At 57.8% G+C, this 15,675-nt stretch overlaps 1 protein-coding gene across 1 annotated transcript; it reads left to right on the top strand.

The window, feature by feature from the left end:
• Window positions 1-95: 95 nt before the first annotated feature.
• FHOD1 (formin homology 2 domain containing 1) lies at window positions 96-15,610 on the top strand. The gene is given in 23 exon segments (XM_034638167.1): window positions 96-415; window positions 7,518-7,624; window positions 7,986-8,050; window positions 8,374-8,441; window positions 8,515-8,620; window positions 8,694-8,788; window positions 9,053-9,164; window positions 9,251-9,345; window positions 9,446-9,589; window positions 9,703-9,848; window positions 9,931-10,209; window positions 11,695-11,810; window positions 11,892-12,155; window positions 12,158-12,432; window positions 12,761-12,916; window positions 13,148-13,330; window positions 13,417-13,536; window positions 13,614-13,775; window positions 14,187-14,377; window positions 14,470-14,662; window positions 14,753-14,915; window positions 14,996-15,196; window positions 15,270-15,610. Coding segments are annotated over 23 exon segments (3,525 nt in total). The 5' UTR covers window positions 96-214; the 3' UTR covers window positions 15,353-15,610.
• The last annotated feature ends 65 nt before the right edge of the window (window positions 15,611-15,675 follow it).

Raw genomic sequence — 15,675 nt, 5'->3', positions numbered from 1 at the left:
CGGCAAGCCCCGCCCCCAGAAGTGGATGCCCCTCCTGGCGCGTTCGGGGAAGACTCTTGGCTCCACCCCCTTCCTCGGCCCCGCCTCCGTCTGGCTCCGCCTCTCCAGTGCGGCGTCCGGTCCGACCCGACCCAGACAGCTGAGCTAGTTGAGTAGGCGCAGCGGCGGGACCGGGACCCTCCCGGAGGCGCGCGGCGCGAGCCAGTGACAAACGATGGCGGGCGAGGAAGATCGCGGAGACGGGGACTCGGTATCAGTGTTGACCGTGCGGGTGCAGTACTTGGAGGACACCGACCCCTTCGCATGTGCCAACTTCCCGGAGCCGCGCCGGGCCCCCACCTGCAGCCTGGACGGGGCGCTGCCCCTGGGTGCGCAAATACCCGCGCTGCACCGCCTGCTGGCGGCGCCGCTAAAGGTGAGGGGGGCCGGAGAAAGATTGGGGGCGATCAAAGGTTCATGGCGCCATGAAAGCCTTTGGGAGGTATCCCTCGGGGAGAGGCTGGAGCGGGTGCTCTACTGCGGGAAAGTCTTGGGCTGGGGACCTAAGGTACACGCTGCCTGGCTTTCGCGGGACGCCTCTCAAGTTGAAGGCAGCTGAAGAAGGGACATGGGAGTTTGTGGTCGGCGCCACTCTGGCTGCCCCCTCGAAGTGAGGCCCACCTGGGAGGATGTTTGGGTTCCACTCGCTGCCTGTCTGCCGGGGTAACCGATCTGGATAAAGTGAAGGTAGATATTCGGGTGGTAGCGGACTAAAAGTTGGGCCTAGGGAAGGACCAGCTTCCACCTGCTTCAGGTGAGGTGGGGCGGGACCAAGAGGAGGGGCGGACCCGGGGCGGGCCACTGGGGGCGGCCAAGACTTCGAGCGGTTTCTGGAGGCTGGATTGGGTCCCGCCCGATAGAATGTTGGCCCTGTAGGTGGGGGCCCCGCTTGGGAATGCCAGTAGAAGAGAGACTTCTCGGGGTGAGGTGAGTCTCCGGGAAGCGGTCCGGCCCGGGACACGCCGAGAGCTGATGGCTGCACTGGTGGAAAAGCCCTTTGAGTCACCGCCCCCACCATCCCGTACTCCCGCCGCAGCCGGCCCACGGCTAGAAGGGAGGGGGCGGGCCGGGCTAATTTTAAACCGCCAGCCTGCCCTAGTTTGCAGGCGTCCCGGAGCCGACTCGTGCACAGTGCTGGGAGAGGCCCTTTTCCAGATGGTTGGCCCTACCTCCCCTCCGGCTCCCTGCGCTCAGCCCCCTGCCGGCAGCGCTTTCCGGCGCGCTGGGTTTCCGGACCAGGACTCTGGGAGGCGCGCTACCACCCCCCAGCAGCCAGTACACACCGAGTGGTGTGGAAAAGGAGAGAGAGTTGGCGGGGTTGGCCTCCCCTGCTCCCAGCCTTAGCTGGGGGGCGAGTTGCGCAATTTTGGCCCCCAGGCCCGGGGTCTCCCCTGGAATGTGCCCCGGGCCCCCAGCCTGCATTCCTCGCTCTGCGAGCCGGCCCCGCCCCTGAGCGCGGGCGGGAGAGTTGGTGAGATTATTGGCCGGGGGAGTGGCGCGTGTCCGGGCAGAGCCCGGCTTCAAGGCCACGGCTTGAAGGTTGCAGCACACTGCCCACTTGAGAGTTTTGATGCAACCTCTTTGCCCTGCCCTGTTCAGAGGGTCAATCTGAGGTGGGCCTGGAAGGAGCACGACCAGCCCGAGGCCACCTTCAATTCAGGATGGGCGCTGGAGAGGGTGTGTTGAGCCGAGTCTAGGTTCCTGCCTTCAGGCTTCTGGAACTCCTGGTGCTGAAATAAGCCTGGAACATTACAGAGAACATAGTATTACTCCCACTCCCCACTCTAGGACAGGATTTAGCCCTAACAGCCCTCTTCCCAATAAGGGGCAGATTTGGGAGGTCAGTGACAGAAAAGACCCACCCTTTTTCTTCCCCTCATTTAGGGACCCATCTCCCTGCTGCACCAGGTGCTCTGTACTCCTTAGCTAAAGACACTACAGAGCTCAGATGGAGAATGTGTTAAGTACTCCCCAGCTCAGAGATTCCTGGTCTCCCCACCTTTAGGATCTCCCACTTGGTGTACCTGAGGACTACCAGATCTCCCACAGGCAGGATATGCTGGTGGGCACACTGAGTTACCACAGTGCCTGTAGCCAGAATTTCCTGGGGCTGGCAGCTCTGCCAGGAATGGTCAGATACACTGTGATGTGCTCATCCCAAATATAAACTGTGACCACAACCCCAGAATAGAAGGCTGGAGGAAGAAGGGTTGAGAATAGGGTAGGGGCAGGGACATCAGAGAGCTGAGAGAGGGGGAGCAGGGCTTCTCCTTGCAGGAAATGTCAACAGCTGGTTCCTTCCCTACTCCTATAAGTGCATGCCCCAGGGGCACAGACATGACTCAAGCCTCCCTACATAGCCCTATAGAGGGGAGAGGTGTCCCAGAAACCCAGACATTCCCATCCCAGGCCTAGAGCAGAAAGAAGAGGGAGGGATCTCCACTCAATACTTTATCCTCTGTACATTTGTCCAGTAGGGGAACAGGACACAGCCAAGTGATGACATCTGCCCTCCCACTCTGGGCACTGACCATCATCCCTGCAGACCCTGCTCCCTCCCTGGGAATGTAGGAAGGCCCCGCCCACTTTCTCTCTGGAACTCCACCCCACACACCCCATTGGGCTGGGCCTAGCCACTAGAGTTCCCCTGGGGGCTTCCTTTTTAAACCCTTTAGAGCTTTCAGCTCTGAGAAGGCCTTGCTCATTTCCTCCTAGTCTAGGAGGAAGCTCCTTGCCACAGCCTCTGACTCATCTCCTGGCCTTGGGTGGGAGCGGGAGGGGTGAGGGAGTGGGGAGGGGTCCTGGCAGTGCCTTGGGCCATGCCTGGTGTCGTTAGGGGAGAATATAGGAGTATTTGTCTTCCCTCTGTGTACAGTTCTCTCGCAGCCCAGGGACCTGCCCCTGCCTAGGGGAGAACCTGACCCTCTGGCCTTGCATTTCATCTCTTTACCCAGAGGTCAGCTACATTTTGATCTTCTGGGCAGTGCCTCAGGAGCCCTCTGACACCTAAAGGCCCTGCCACATATGAGATAGCGTTGACTTCTCCCTGGGTTCTGGGTGGAGAGACCTGAGGGCTGCTCTGACCCTGATTCAAAGGCCCGAGGAGCCCCCTACTTCTAGCAGCAAGGATAGCCCTAGAAATCTGTCCCAGTTACTCTGTTTCCCCAGCTGTGGCTAAAGATTAGAGGAAGACAGGGGTGGCACTGTCCTGGAATGTTTCTTGACCTTGAACCCTCCCTACTCCAGCCTCAGTTTACCTCAGGAGCAGTTGTTGCAAGGGGGCTAAAGTGTGAACCTGATCTGCTGGGACAGGGACCAACTGGAGGGGTCCCAGAGGAGTCTTAAGGGTAAGATGGGGTGCTCTGGTGATGAGCTGAGCCCTTTATTTCCCTGATATGGAGGTCTTTTGGGGAGACTAGAAGATTGGGATGTGGACATGAGTCATGGCCTTCTTCCAGCTTTCTCTGGGGCCATCATCCATGTCTAATTTACTGATCATTCTGGGCCAGGGCGCCTGGGATGCAGCCTGGTGAGGGACCCCAGGACCTAGGTCCTTGCAGATGTAGGCACTGTTACCTCGGTGTGTATGATGTGTATGTTCATTTGTGTTCCCTTGCTACAACTGGGAGGACCAGTTTGGGGTATTTGCAGAGTCCAGAAAGCTGAGGGGTGGTCTTCAGCCCTTGGCAATACTACATGCTCCAGCCCTCCCCCCACCTCCCCTCCAGGGCTCCCTGGAGCACTTCCAAAGTCCATCTACCCAAGATCTAGGTTATTTAGCCCTGGTTCCATTCCTGGTTGTGCAGCCTGGGCCATATTCACTGAGTTTCTGAGCCTTGGTTTCCTCACCTGGAAAAGGATTATCAGGAGAAGGGCACCTGGCTGGCTCAGTTGGTAGAGCATTTGACTTTTGATCTCAGGGTCGTGGGTTCAAGCCCCACTTGAGCATAGAGATTACTTAAATAAATAAAACTTAAGAAAAAGGAATGGCAGGAGACTCAAACAACTAGGCAACCTGGTATGTGACACAGAGGAGGCATAACTAATACGGGTTTCCCTTCTCAAGGCCCATCCAGGAATTCATGGTCTAGTTGGGAACCCAAGATAACAGGAGAAGGAGGGTCTCATGTTTAAAGTTTGTTTGTTTAAGTAATCTCTACACCCAACGTGGGGCTTGAACTCATGACCCTAAGGTCAAGAGTTGCATGCTCTCCAAATGAGCCAGCCAGGCGCCTCAAGGGTCTCATGTTTATAGGAAAGCAAAAGAAAGAAGCAGTTAGCAAAATTATTTCCTAAAACAGGAGTCCTTCAGCATATAATTCTGCCCTCTTCTCCATCTTCTTTCCCTGCCCCTGGTGTGTTCGTTCTCGCCTGATTTGCAGTTATAAAAAATATTTTAGGGAGTAGACACCATGGTCCCTGAAGTTTAGCCCTGCATTTAAAGCCATATGTAATGAGTTGGTTTAGGCTGTCAGAAAAGCCTGAGCCCAGAGAGCCAAGGGAAAAGTGGACTGGATGCTGAAGGGGAAGGCTGAGCCTGGGAAGAATGGAGAGGACTCTACTCCAAGACAGACACAGAGAAGCGTGCAAGACAAGAACCAGGAGGGAATCAAGGATGTGGGCCCACACAGGCCCTGCGCTGACCCTGAGCACTGTCAGCAGGCTTATTCTGGCCTGGCCCAGCCCCAGGGTGTGAGAAACAAGCCCCAGAGGTTTGGCTCTCAGAAGGGTGACGCAAGCGAGGGGCCAGGGGTGTGAGGGACAAGCACCATCCCACTGGCAGGAAGTCTCTATTCTTTGCTACCTTAGCCCATCACCCCCATCTCCACCCGGGACAGGCAGCTGGGTTGGGGGGGGGCACCATCCTGGAGGCTTTGGGAAGTCCTGTTACCTCAGGACTTCTCTAGGGAGGCCACTGCTGCCACTATGGAGGGAAAGGGGTTAAAACTGCTCATCTGAGGCTGGGTGATGGAGCACTTGACCTTCAGGACCTTACCCCAAATACATGCAGGCATTCTAGAAGAAGAGGGCCGTTCCCTGCTCGCTTGGTATTAGAGCACACAAGCGTGCTTGCAGGAGGACAAGAAAGCCTGCTAGAGCCGAGCTTTCTGGGGGTGTGCTTCTTGGACCTGTCCTCCAGCAGAGCAGATATATATATACCAGACCATGAACCTGGGTGTGGAAGTACATACCAGGTATAATCCGATCACCCCTCCAGTGTTTACCTTTACAGCACTCCACCCCTCTCCTTGCTTAGCACTCATGGCAGTTGTACTTCTACATTTATTTGTGGCCTCTTTCTGAGGAGAGCCTGCCTGCCTCCCCAGCTGCGCTGGAGGGCAGGAAAAGCAGAAGCAGTGTCTTCTTCCACGCTATGTCTTCAGCACCTAAAACCAGCCTGGTTCATGAATGTTTGAATGAGTGAGCTATTCTATATATGTGTGATTTGGGGGATCCCTGAAGGGATTTGTTGCTCTGGGGCTGGGGCGGGGTGTGTGGATATGATTCTCTAGGGTCCCAGAATCCTCTAGTCCAAGGTGGAAGGAGATGCAGCTGTGCCTGGATGGGGGTGGGGTCGGCAGGCTGCTGAGTCACCATGTGGGAAGAGAGATCAGGAGGAATGTGGGGCTGCCCTCAGCTGAGCTGGCCCGAGATGGAGTACCCCAGCCCTGGGGCCTTGCCACCCCATCTCAGGCCCATTCCTAGTAGGCCCTGGAGAAGATGACTCTGCTCCCAGGGAGGGGAGAGAGGCCAGGCCCGCCCAAGGCGCCCAAGGGAGGGCAGGCAGCCAGGCAGGAAGTGGGACAGAGAACAGGCTGGAGTGTTTGTCCTATGTCCCATGTCCCAGGCGAGACGGGGTGGGGGAGGGGGCTGGAGGAGAGGGGGTGTCACCCAAGGGCTTCAAGGCTGAATTCCTAGGAAGAAGCTGGGTCAGGCTCTCAGGCATGAGCAGGGGTGCAAAGCAGAAACAGGGTAGGGGCAGGAGCGGGACTCCCTTCCCCCTCCAGGGGACCAATAGTATCTGGAAGCCCTTGGACTAGGCCCAGAGCAGGGCAGGGCTGACAGAACAGCAGGACAAATGATGGGATTGACTTTCCCAGTAAGATGGAAGCCAGAAAACACCCTGCTTCTCCAGAGGGGGGCTCTCCCTGGGCCATGGTATGTCAAGGAGCAGGACCACTCAATTCAAGGGGACTTTGCTGAGCCCTGCCTACCGGCTCTGTGCTAGAGGGGAGGTGTCTCGAAGAGGCACAGTGCTGCCCTCAGACACTTCAGTAGGCCTCTCTACAGGTTCTTCTTGACAGGCCAGTGTCACGCCTCGTGGTGGTGCTGGACAGGAGCCAGGCTGGGGGTACTGTGGAGATACATGGGAAGCAGACACATGAATAGATCATGTACCTTGTACAATGCAGGTTTCAGGGACCCAGTGCAGACTGAGTCAGATCCTAAAACCTGGTTTTCAATAGGCCCCTTGGAGGCCTCTGAGATCCGGCTCACTTGGGGCAAAGCAAAGACCCTGAGGCCTAGAGGGACTGACAGCCTATGGATTACCCGAGGCTCCTCATGGTCTCAATTCGGGGAGACATCACACCCACACACACCTCCCAGCTGGGTTTGCACCAGCATTCCTAACACTTTCTCCCTGGGCTTGAATGCTTTGTGGATACAGCTTATCACCCCCAGGGCTGTGAACTTCCTCGAAAGCAGGAACTTCCTCCCATCTTGTCTCTGTTCCCCTTCCTTATTCATGTTCATTAGCTCAACAGTGTTTAGTGAGCACTTACTGTGAGCCAAATGCTGTGCCAGGCTCTGCAGATATAGCATGGGGCAAGACAGACACAGTGCCTGAACCCAGAGAACTCATGGTTAGTGGGGAAGAAGAGTAGTGTCTAGGATATTGTAACACACATGGGAGCTTCACACATAGGGTGGAATGGGTTGCGTAGCATTGGCTAGAGGAGTCCAGGAGAACATTCCAAAAAAGCATTACCTAATCTGAAACCTGCAGAATGGGGAGGTGTTGGCTGGAAATCATGGCATGTACAAAGGGCAAGAAAGCTGGTACCTGAGGTGGATGGGCACTGCACATTGTAAGCCTGTGAGAAATGGCTGCCGAGGGGCGCCTGGGTGGCACAGCAGTTAAGCGTCTGCCTTCAGCTCAGGGCGTGATCCCAGCATTCTGGGATCGAGCCCCACATCAGGCTCTTCCGCTATGAGCCTGCTTCTTCCTCTCCCACTCCCCCTGCTTGTGTTCCCTCTCTCGCTGGCTGTCTCTATCTCTGTCAAATAAATAAATAAAATCTTTAAAAAAAAGAAAAAGAAAAAAAATGGCTGCCGAAGGAATGTGTGGCTATAGTGCACACCCTGTGGTATGCCACTCTGCCAGCTCTCTGAGGGGGAGGCAGGAGGTCATGGGGTCTCCATACATACCCCTGCCACCTCTTTCCAGCCCTGACAGCTGTTCCCTTTGCCCCCAGCTGGAGGACTGTGCCCTGCAAGTGTCTCCCTCTGGATACTACCTGGACCCTGAGCTGTCTCTGGAAGAGCAGCGGGAGATGCTGGAGGGCTTCTATGAAGAGATCAGGTCAGAGCTGATGGGCCCAGGAAGGCAAGGCTGGCCCCTGCCTTTGCTTCCATCAGGGGCTGGCTCAGGTGTCAGCAGCCAAGACACCTGATCTCTAGCCTGGGTTGTGGGTGACCTCCTGCCACCCCAGGGGACTGTGCCAGGGGAATCCCAAGGTCTGGCCAGTGTTACCTGATGCCCAGGATGTGAGGGGGGAGCTCTCACACATCCCTGAAATACCTATGTTTGCACAAACCCTCTTGTTGGGGAGGAAGGAGTTGAGCCAGGGTTGGCATGTGGGGTGGTCTTTAGCTGCCCTGGTGTGGGGGCAGGGACCCTGAGGAATGGCCTGGAAACTGCTGACTAGGCTGCTTGATTCCAGCAAAGGGCGGAAGCCTACGCTCATCCTGCGTACTCAACTCCCTGTGAGGGTCAATGCCATCCTGGGTAAGTGTATGAGGGCATTAGAGTCCAGGAATCCCCCTCCCCAGCCCTGCTGGCTCAGTTTCTTTCAGGCCTGTGCTGGACAGTGGACAAGGCACATGGGAGACAGGATGTGTGGCCCCTCCCCATTCCTATTCTGACCTCTCCTTCCAGGGCCAGGGCTGATGCTGCAGCTAAACCATGATGGGGGTTGTCCAGAGTCAGGGAGTGGAGGAGGAGGTTGGGGGTTCAAGAGTACTAGAATATTCTTTGGTGGGGGACTGTGTCCCAGTAGAGGAGGGTGTCTGTGCCCCCTTGAGGTTTCCATGCCCACCTACCCCTTGCAGAAAAGTTGTATGGCTCCAGTGGCCCTGAGCTGCGTCGCTCCCTCTTCTCACTAAAGCAGATCTTCCAGGTGAGGCCCAGAAGTGGGCTGGGGGTGGGCGTCCAGCCTGAGCCCTGCTTAAACTCCCCCATGGTGTCCCCAGGAGGACAAGGACCTGGTGCCTGAATTTGTGCACTCGGAAGGGCTGAGTTGCCTGATCCGTGTGGGTGCTGCTGCCGACCACAACTACCAGAGCTACATCCTCCGAGGTTAGCCCCATCCCTCCGCTATGACCCCTGCCTTCGGCGACCCCTTACTCACCTCTTGTCCCTGTGTCCCCAGCACTAGGCCAGCTGATGCTGTTTGTGGATGGGATGCTGGGGGTGGTGGCCCACAGTGAGACTGTGCAGTGGCTGTACACACTGTGCGCCAGCGTGGTAAGTGGCCCTCCGCACAGCCATGCACTCTTTTCCCACTGCCTCTCTCGACCTTGGTCTCCTTCAAAGTGGGCTGGAAAGGAGTGAGTTTGAGGCTCCTCCTCTAAGCCTAGAAGGCACTCCAACACCTGGGCCTGGGGCCAGGGTCTTTCTGCCTAGACTCTCCTTTCTGGGTCCAGCCCCAGAAGCCCTTACCCCTCCCCACCAGGAGCTGGCACAAGTCTGGCCCAAGCCCCACTCATATGTGGTGACCCCTCCCTCCAGTCTCGCTTGGTGGTAAAAACGGCCCTGAAGCTGCTGCTGGTGTTTGTGGAATACTCTGAGAACAATGCACCACTGTTTATCCGTGCTGTCAACTCTGTGGCCAGCTCAACAGGTGAGAGACTGTCTCTTCCTCCCCCACCACTCAGAGCCCTCTCTTCTACCTGTCCCTTCATGATTGCTTCCCTTTCTGTGTGTTAGGCTCTCTTCCTTGGGCCAATCTGGTGTCCATCCTGGAGGAGAAGAATGGCGCTGACCCTGAGTTGTTGGTGTATACGGTCACCCTCATCAACAAGGTGGGGGGGGGGGCTGAGAAGGGGGAGAACCAAGTGTCAGTTCTGGGCCCCTACGGGTCTCCATCAGCCTTAGCCTTGCCCTCCCATCCGCACCTTCTAGACACTGGCAGCACTTCCGGACCAGGACTCCTTCTACGATGTGACGGATGCGCTGGAGCAGCAGGGCATGGAGGCTCTGGTCCAGCGCCACTTGGGCGCCTCGGGCACTGATTTCGACCTGCGCACACAGCTTGTGCTCTATGAGGTAGGCCGGGCCGTCTGGGCGGGACTGGAAGGGAGGGAAGAGGCGCAGTTCCCCAGCACCCCACCCTACCTATGCGGGTCTCAGCGGCTCAGATCTGGGTCCACCTCCACTAGAATGCCCTGCGGTTGGAGGATGGAGACATTGAAGAAGCCGCTGCAGGTGGGCGGCGGGAACGCAGAAAGCCCTCTTCGGAGGAGGGCAAGAGGAGCCGCCGGTCTCTAGAAGGCGGGGGCTGCCCTGTACACTCCTCGGAGCCTGGGTAAGAGAGAACTTGCCTTCCGCACGTGGGGCGGGGTGCTCTCCCTGCAGCCGCCTTGGCCGTTGACAGGCCCCGCCTCCAGCCCTGCAGGCCCCACCTCTAGCCGCACAGGCCCCGCCTCGCCGACAGGCCCCGCCTCGCCGACAGGCCCCGCCTCGCCGACAGGCCCCGCCTCGCCGACAGGCCCCGCGGACCCCGCCTCAACGGTAATCTCCACCTACTCCGCTGGCCCTGCCCTTTCAACCGGTCTGGCCCCCAGCCCCGTGGGCCCAGCTTCTGGCCTCTGTACCTCGGTGAACCTCTTTCCTGCCATCTCCGTGGGGTCCTCAGCCGACAGCTCCAGCGAGAGGAGCATCTACAAGTAAGTAGGGAGATAGAGGCTGCCCCTAGAGTCCTCTCTCCAGCTGTCCCTCCACTCTGAGCCCCTCCACAGGCCCTCTGCCTCCTCTGCCCAAACTCCTCTGCCCAAACGCGTGCTTTCTCTTTCTTTCCAGACTTCACCAAACTGCTCCTGTTTGGTAAGTGACTGCTGGGGGGTGGAGTTCTGCTCTGACTGGACCTCTTCCTCCTGTTGCTTTGTCTTCATCTCTTTCTGGCATTCTGCCTGCCCTTGCCCCTTTGTTGTCTGTCCCCTTGCCCCCCTTCTTTGTTTCTCTGTTGCTCTCTTGACTCTCTTGTTCTGCTCCATCTTTGTGTCTTACTGCACCCTGTCCTGCGTCACGTCAGTCTCTCCCCTCCATTTCCAGTTTCCTCATGTCCTGCCTCCTCCACACCTCCTCTCCCCACTGGGGCTGGGAAGGAACCCCTGGTATTACTGCTGAGCTCTGTGGGGGTACGAGCAGCTGGGCTTTGGAGTGGAGCAGGCATCACAATTACCATCTCTTCCTCTTATCCCCCCCACCCAGGGCCCCAGAGAGCCCACCTGTCCCTCAGTCCCCTACTGAGCAGGCCAGGCTGGAGTAAGTACAGAGGCCAGCCTGCCAGGCCTGCCATGTGCTCAGGGCTTCAGCGTTGCTTCCCCCAGCGGGGGTTCCACGTGCCTCATGCAGCCAGAGCTGGGGGACTCTCAGGCCCATCCTCTCCCAGACATATGTCTCCTCTGTTATCCAAGGGGTAGGGAAGCAGTTCCATAGTGGTCCCTGTGCTTTGATAGTGACTTAGCAGCTTCTACCAGAAATGAGGACACAGACTCCCAACCTGGAGCCCATTCTCCCAGGAATAGGGCAGAGGGGCTGTCTAGGGTGCTGTACAGTGTGGGGGTAGAGGAGCAACCTAGGACTGAGGGAAGTGCAGGGACTGAGGGCCAACAGAGGCTGGAGGGGCTTAAAAAAAAAAAAAAGACTGGATTACATTCATTATTTCAACATAAACTGAGTGCCTGTTGTGGTAGCTCAGTCAGTAAAGCATGAGACTCTTAAGCTAAAGCTTGTTGTTTACCAGGCCCTTTCCTAGGCATGGGTCATATCTCTCGGAAGCTGCCAGACATGGGACAGCCTGCTGTGCCCGTTGGGACAGCTATGCCCTTCCCCTGCTCTGAGGGTCCTTGTCTAGAATCAAGACAGTGAGCATGAACAGCAGCAAAATTCAAGTTAGATGTTAAGCAGAACTTTTCCCCATATGTTGAACTGGGGATGCTTGGTTGGCATTGACCCTCCTCAGATATGGAGGCCTGAACAGGGGCTGGCCTTGGGGGTAAGTCCTGGGTCTGCTCGGCGCATGGACTGTTCCCTGTGTGTCTTTGTGTGTGCCTGCAATTTGGGGCAGTGCCCAGGGTCCCAGTAAGGCATGTACACCACCCTGGGCTGGGGTGTGTCAGACACCCTCACTGACAAGCGCCTCCCTCCAGAGCCCGGTTCCTGGAGAATGTGGCAGCGGCAGAAACAGAGAAGCAGGCTGCACTGGCCCAGGGCCGGGCAGAGACATTGGCTGGGGCCATGCCCGATGAGGCCGATGGACACCCAGGTGAGTGGGTGGGCAGAATCCACTCATGCTGCCCTGTTGCTCCACAGAGGGCATGATGCTGACACTGGTTCTCTATTCTAGATACGCGGGAACTATGGGGCTCACCAGAACCAGGCCCTGCACCCAGAACACCTGAGAGCCCTGTCCCCCGAGGTCTGCTCCGGGCCCAGCGGAGCCTTGAGCCAGAGCCCAAGGTGCCACTGGCCCCACCAAGCCCCAAGGCTGAGCCCATTCAGGAGTTTCCTATCCGTGTACCCAAGCTCTGCATTGGAGACCTGGACTTCTCAGATCTGGGGGAGGATGAAGACGAGGACATGTTGAATGTGGAGGCTGTGGAGGCTGGGAAACACCTCCCCCACCCATCAAAGGCTCACTCTCACCACCTCCACCTCCCGCCGCCCCCCTTTCTCCTTCAGCACCTGATGGTCTAGCCCTCCCCACCAAGAGGAAAACAGTAAAACTCTTCTGGCGGGAGCTAAAGCTGGCTGGGGGCCAGAGAGGCTCTGGGAGCCGTTTTGGGCCTTGCCCCACCCTGTGGGCCTCACTGGAACCTGTCTCAGTGGACACAGCCCGTCTGGAACACCTGTTTGAGTCCCGTGCCAAAGACGTGCTGCCTTCCAAGGTAAACCCACCCTAGTCTGCAGGGCAACCCCAGTGGAGACAGGAGGCAGTCAGAGCTTAAGGGTCTGAACTGCCGCTCATTTCCCACATGGGGGAACCGAGGCAAAGAACGGCATCGAGTCTTGTCTGAGGTCTCTCAACAAGGTATCTGCAGAGCCCTAACTAGAAATCTCAGCTCATCCCAAGGACTTACACATCCCAGATCCCTGGTTGTGGATTGACCCTACCATCTGGCCATTTAGAAGGGGGCTTTAAGAGTGCCCTCTTAGATTGTTGCACCAGCTGGTTCCTTTCCCAATCTCATACTACCCTTCTCCCCAACCTTAAAGAAAGCCGGTGAGGGCCGCCGGACAATGACCACAGTGCTGGACCCCAAGCGTAGCAACGCCATCAACATTGGCCTAACCACCCTGCCACCTGTGCATGTCATTAAGGCTGCCCTGCTCAACTTTGATGAGTTTGCTGTCAGCAAGGATGGCATTGAGGTGGGGATACCAGCTAGGGGTGTGGAAGGGAGGTGGGAGGTCTGGCCCTCTCCTTTGGTCAGTGGGCATTTCCTGTCCCTCCAGTGGTGGGCATGGGCTTGGTATTTCTACAGAGCAGTCCCCAGACCCTGGGGGGATCCCCCCAGATGACCTAGGGATGAATCCAAACCAACACCTGAAGCCTCAGGCCAGGACTGAGGGGACTATGTGGGATGGTGGCTGCATTCTCAGAAACTGCTGACCATGATGCCCACGGAGGAGGAGCGGCAGAAGATCGAGGAGGCCCAGCTGGCCAATCCTGACGTACCCCTGGGCCCAGCTGAGAACTTCCTGATGACCCTTGCCTCCATTGGGGGCCTGGCCGCCCGCCTACAACTCTGGGCCTTCAAGCTGGACTATGACAGCATGGAGCGGGTACTTAGATAATGGGGTGGGGCGGGAAATGGGGCAGGTGAGCACAAGGATCAGGTAGTTTGAGAGTCCCTCATCTTCCACTCCAGGAAATCGCAGAGCCACTATTTGACCTGAAGGTGGGCATGGAACAGCTGGTAAAAAATGCCACTTTCCGCTGCATCCTGGCCACTCTCCTGGCTGTGGGCAACTTCCTCAACGGTTCTCAGGTAAGTGGGTGCACGTGAGGGCTGGGGGCCAGGGCTGTGGAGCCAGCCAGGCCCAAACTCAGATGGGGTCCTTTCAGAGCAGCGGCTTTGAGCTGAGCTACCTGGAGAAGGTGTCCGAGGTGAAGGACACGGTGCGCCGGCAGTCACTGCTGCACCATCTCTGCTCCCTGGTGCTCCAGACCCGGCCTGATTCCTCGGACCTCTACTCAGAAATCCCTGCCCTGACCCGCTGTGCCAAGGTCAGCACGAGCCGGAGGCTGGACTAAGACCAGCCACGGAGATGAGGGATTGCTTCTTCCTGGGGCAGGCTGTCCTTCCGTTAGGGCCTTTGTGCCAGAGCGTGTTCAGCTAGACATGTCTGCATGGGCTGTGTCCATGGCCAGAAACATTCTTTCCTCTATTGGCCTGGCTACACACACCTACTGTCTTTGGGTCTCCGTTTAGCCACCACTTCCCTCCGGAAAGCTTCTGTGCTCCCCATTAGATTAAATGGACTTGTCTGTCTCCTGCATTAGACTGAGCTTTTGGAGGGCAGGAGGCAGGTCTTGGCTATCTGGGGCCCTAGGGCCCAAGCTGGCTGGCCTGACAGAGGCAGCCTCAGGTGGTACCTTTCTGTGGGGGGACAGCATGTGTACCCCCTCCTTTTCCAGGTGGACTTTGAGCAGCTGACTGAGAACCTGGGGCAGTTGGAGTGTCGGAGCTGGGCAGCTGAGGAGAGCCTACGGAGCTTGGCCAAGCATGAGCTGCCCCCAGCCCTGCGTGCCCGCCTCACCCACTTCTTGGCCCAGTGTGGCCGCCGTGTTGCCATGCTGCGGGTAGTGCACCGCCGTGTCTACAACAGGTGGGCATGTGGGCCAGAGGGGCAAGACCGCCACCACCATCTCTCACACCCCACACAGGACTCACCATCCCTCCCTACCCCAACCTGCCTAGGTTCCGTGCCTTCCTGTTGTACCTGGGGTACACAGCCCCGGCGGCCCGCGAAGTGCGCATCATGCAGTTCTGCCACACGCTCCGCGAGTTCGCGCTGGAGTACCGGACTTGCCGGGAACGGGTGCTGCAGCAGCAGCAGAAGCGGGCCACGTGCCGTGAGCGCAACAAGACCCGGGGCCGCATGATCACAGAGGTGGGCACCCTTCCAGGTTTGGACTGCCCCCCTGCCCCAACCCCGTGGCTTCCTTCCCCTGCTCCCAGCTCATCCTTCTGTCCTCTGCAGACAGAGAAGTTCTCAGGTGTGGCTGGGGAAGCCCCCAGCAACCCATCTGTCCCAGTGGCTGTGGGCGGTGGGCCAGGGCGGGGTGATGCCGACAGTCACGCCAGCATGAAGAGTCTGCTGACCAGCAAGCCGGAGGACACCACACACGGTCGCCGCAGCAGAGGTGGGACCTATGGCCACTGGGAGCAATGGGCTTTGGGATCACCTTGACTTGACCTGACTTCTCCATCTGGCCTCCCTTAGGCATGGTCCAGAGCAGCTCCCCTGTCATGGCAACAGCAATGGGGCCCTCCACTGCATCCCCAGAAGACCCCCCAGGCTCCAGTATACCCAGTGACACTTCAGATGAGATCATGGACCTGCTGGTGCAGTCAGTGACCAAGAGCAGTCCTCGTGCCTTAGCTGCTCGGGAACGCAAGCGCTCCCGGGGCAACCGCAAGTCTTGTGAGTACTCCCCAAACGCCCACCACCCGCCTTAACCCCATCAACACCCTCCAACGCTGCTCTGTCCCTGCAGTGAGACGGACACTGAAGAGCGGGCTTGGAGACGACCTGGTGCAGGCACTGGGACTGAGCAAGGGTCCTGGCCTGGAGGTGTGAAGGAGCTGCCTCCAGGACACCTACCTATCAGGGCCCCAGCCTGCAGTGCCAGAGGCTAGAGAGTGACGAGGGATCAGCAGAATTTTGGGCCTCTTCTCAAGCCCCAGGCCACTCTGTGCCCAGTGGACAGTCCCTTGAGCAGTATTAGCTGTGCGTGCCTGTGTGCAAGTGTGTGTCTGTGTGTGTGTGTCTGCATGTGTACACGTACTTGTATGAGCTCCCCAAATACATGGAGCATAATAAAGTTTTCCTAGCCAACCCAAGAGCCTTTCCTTTTTTCAAGGCACACACCACACTCGGTCAGTGGCAGGAAGCTAATACCA

Source organism: Ailuropoda melanoleuca, chromosome 12 (assembly GCF_002007445.2).
Source record: "Ailuropoda melanoleuca isolate Jingjing chromosome 12, ASM200744v2, whole genome shotgun sequence".
NCBI classification, from domain to species: domain Eukaryota; kingdom Metazoa; phylum Chordata; class Mammalia; order Carnivora; family Ursidae; genus Ailuropoda; species Ailuropoda melanoleuca.
Note: the sequence above shows the minus strand (reverse complement) of the source record. Positions and strands in the feature narration are given on the sequence as shown.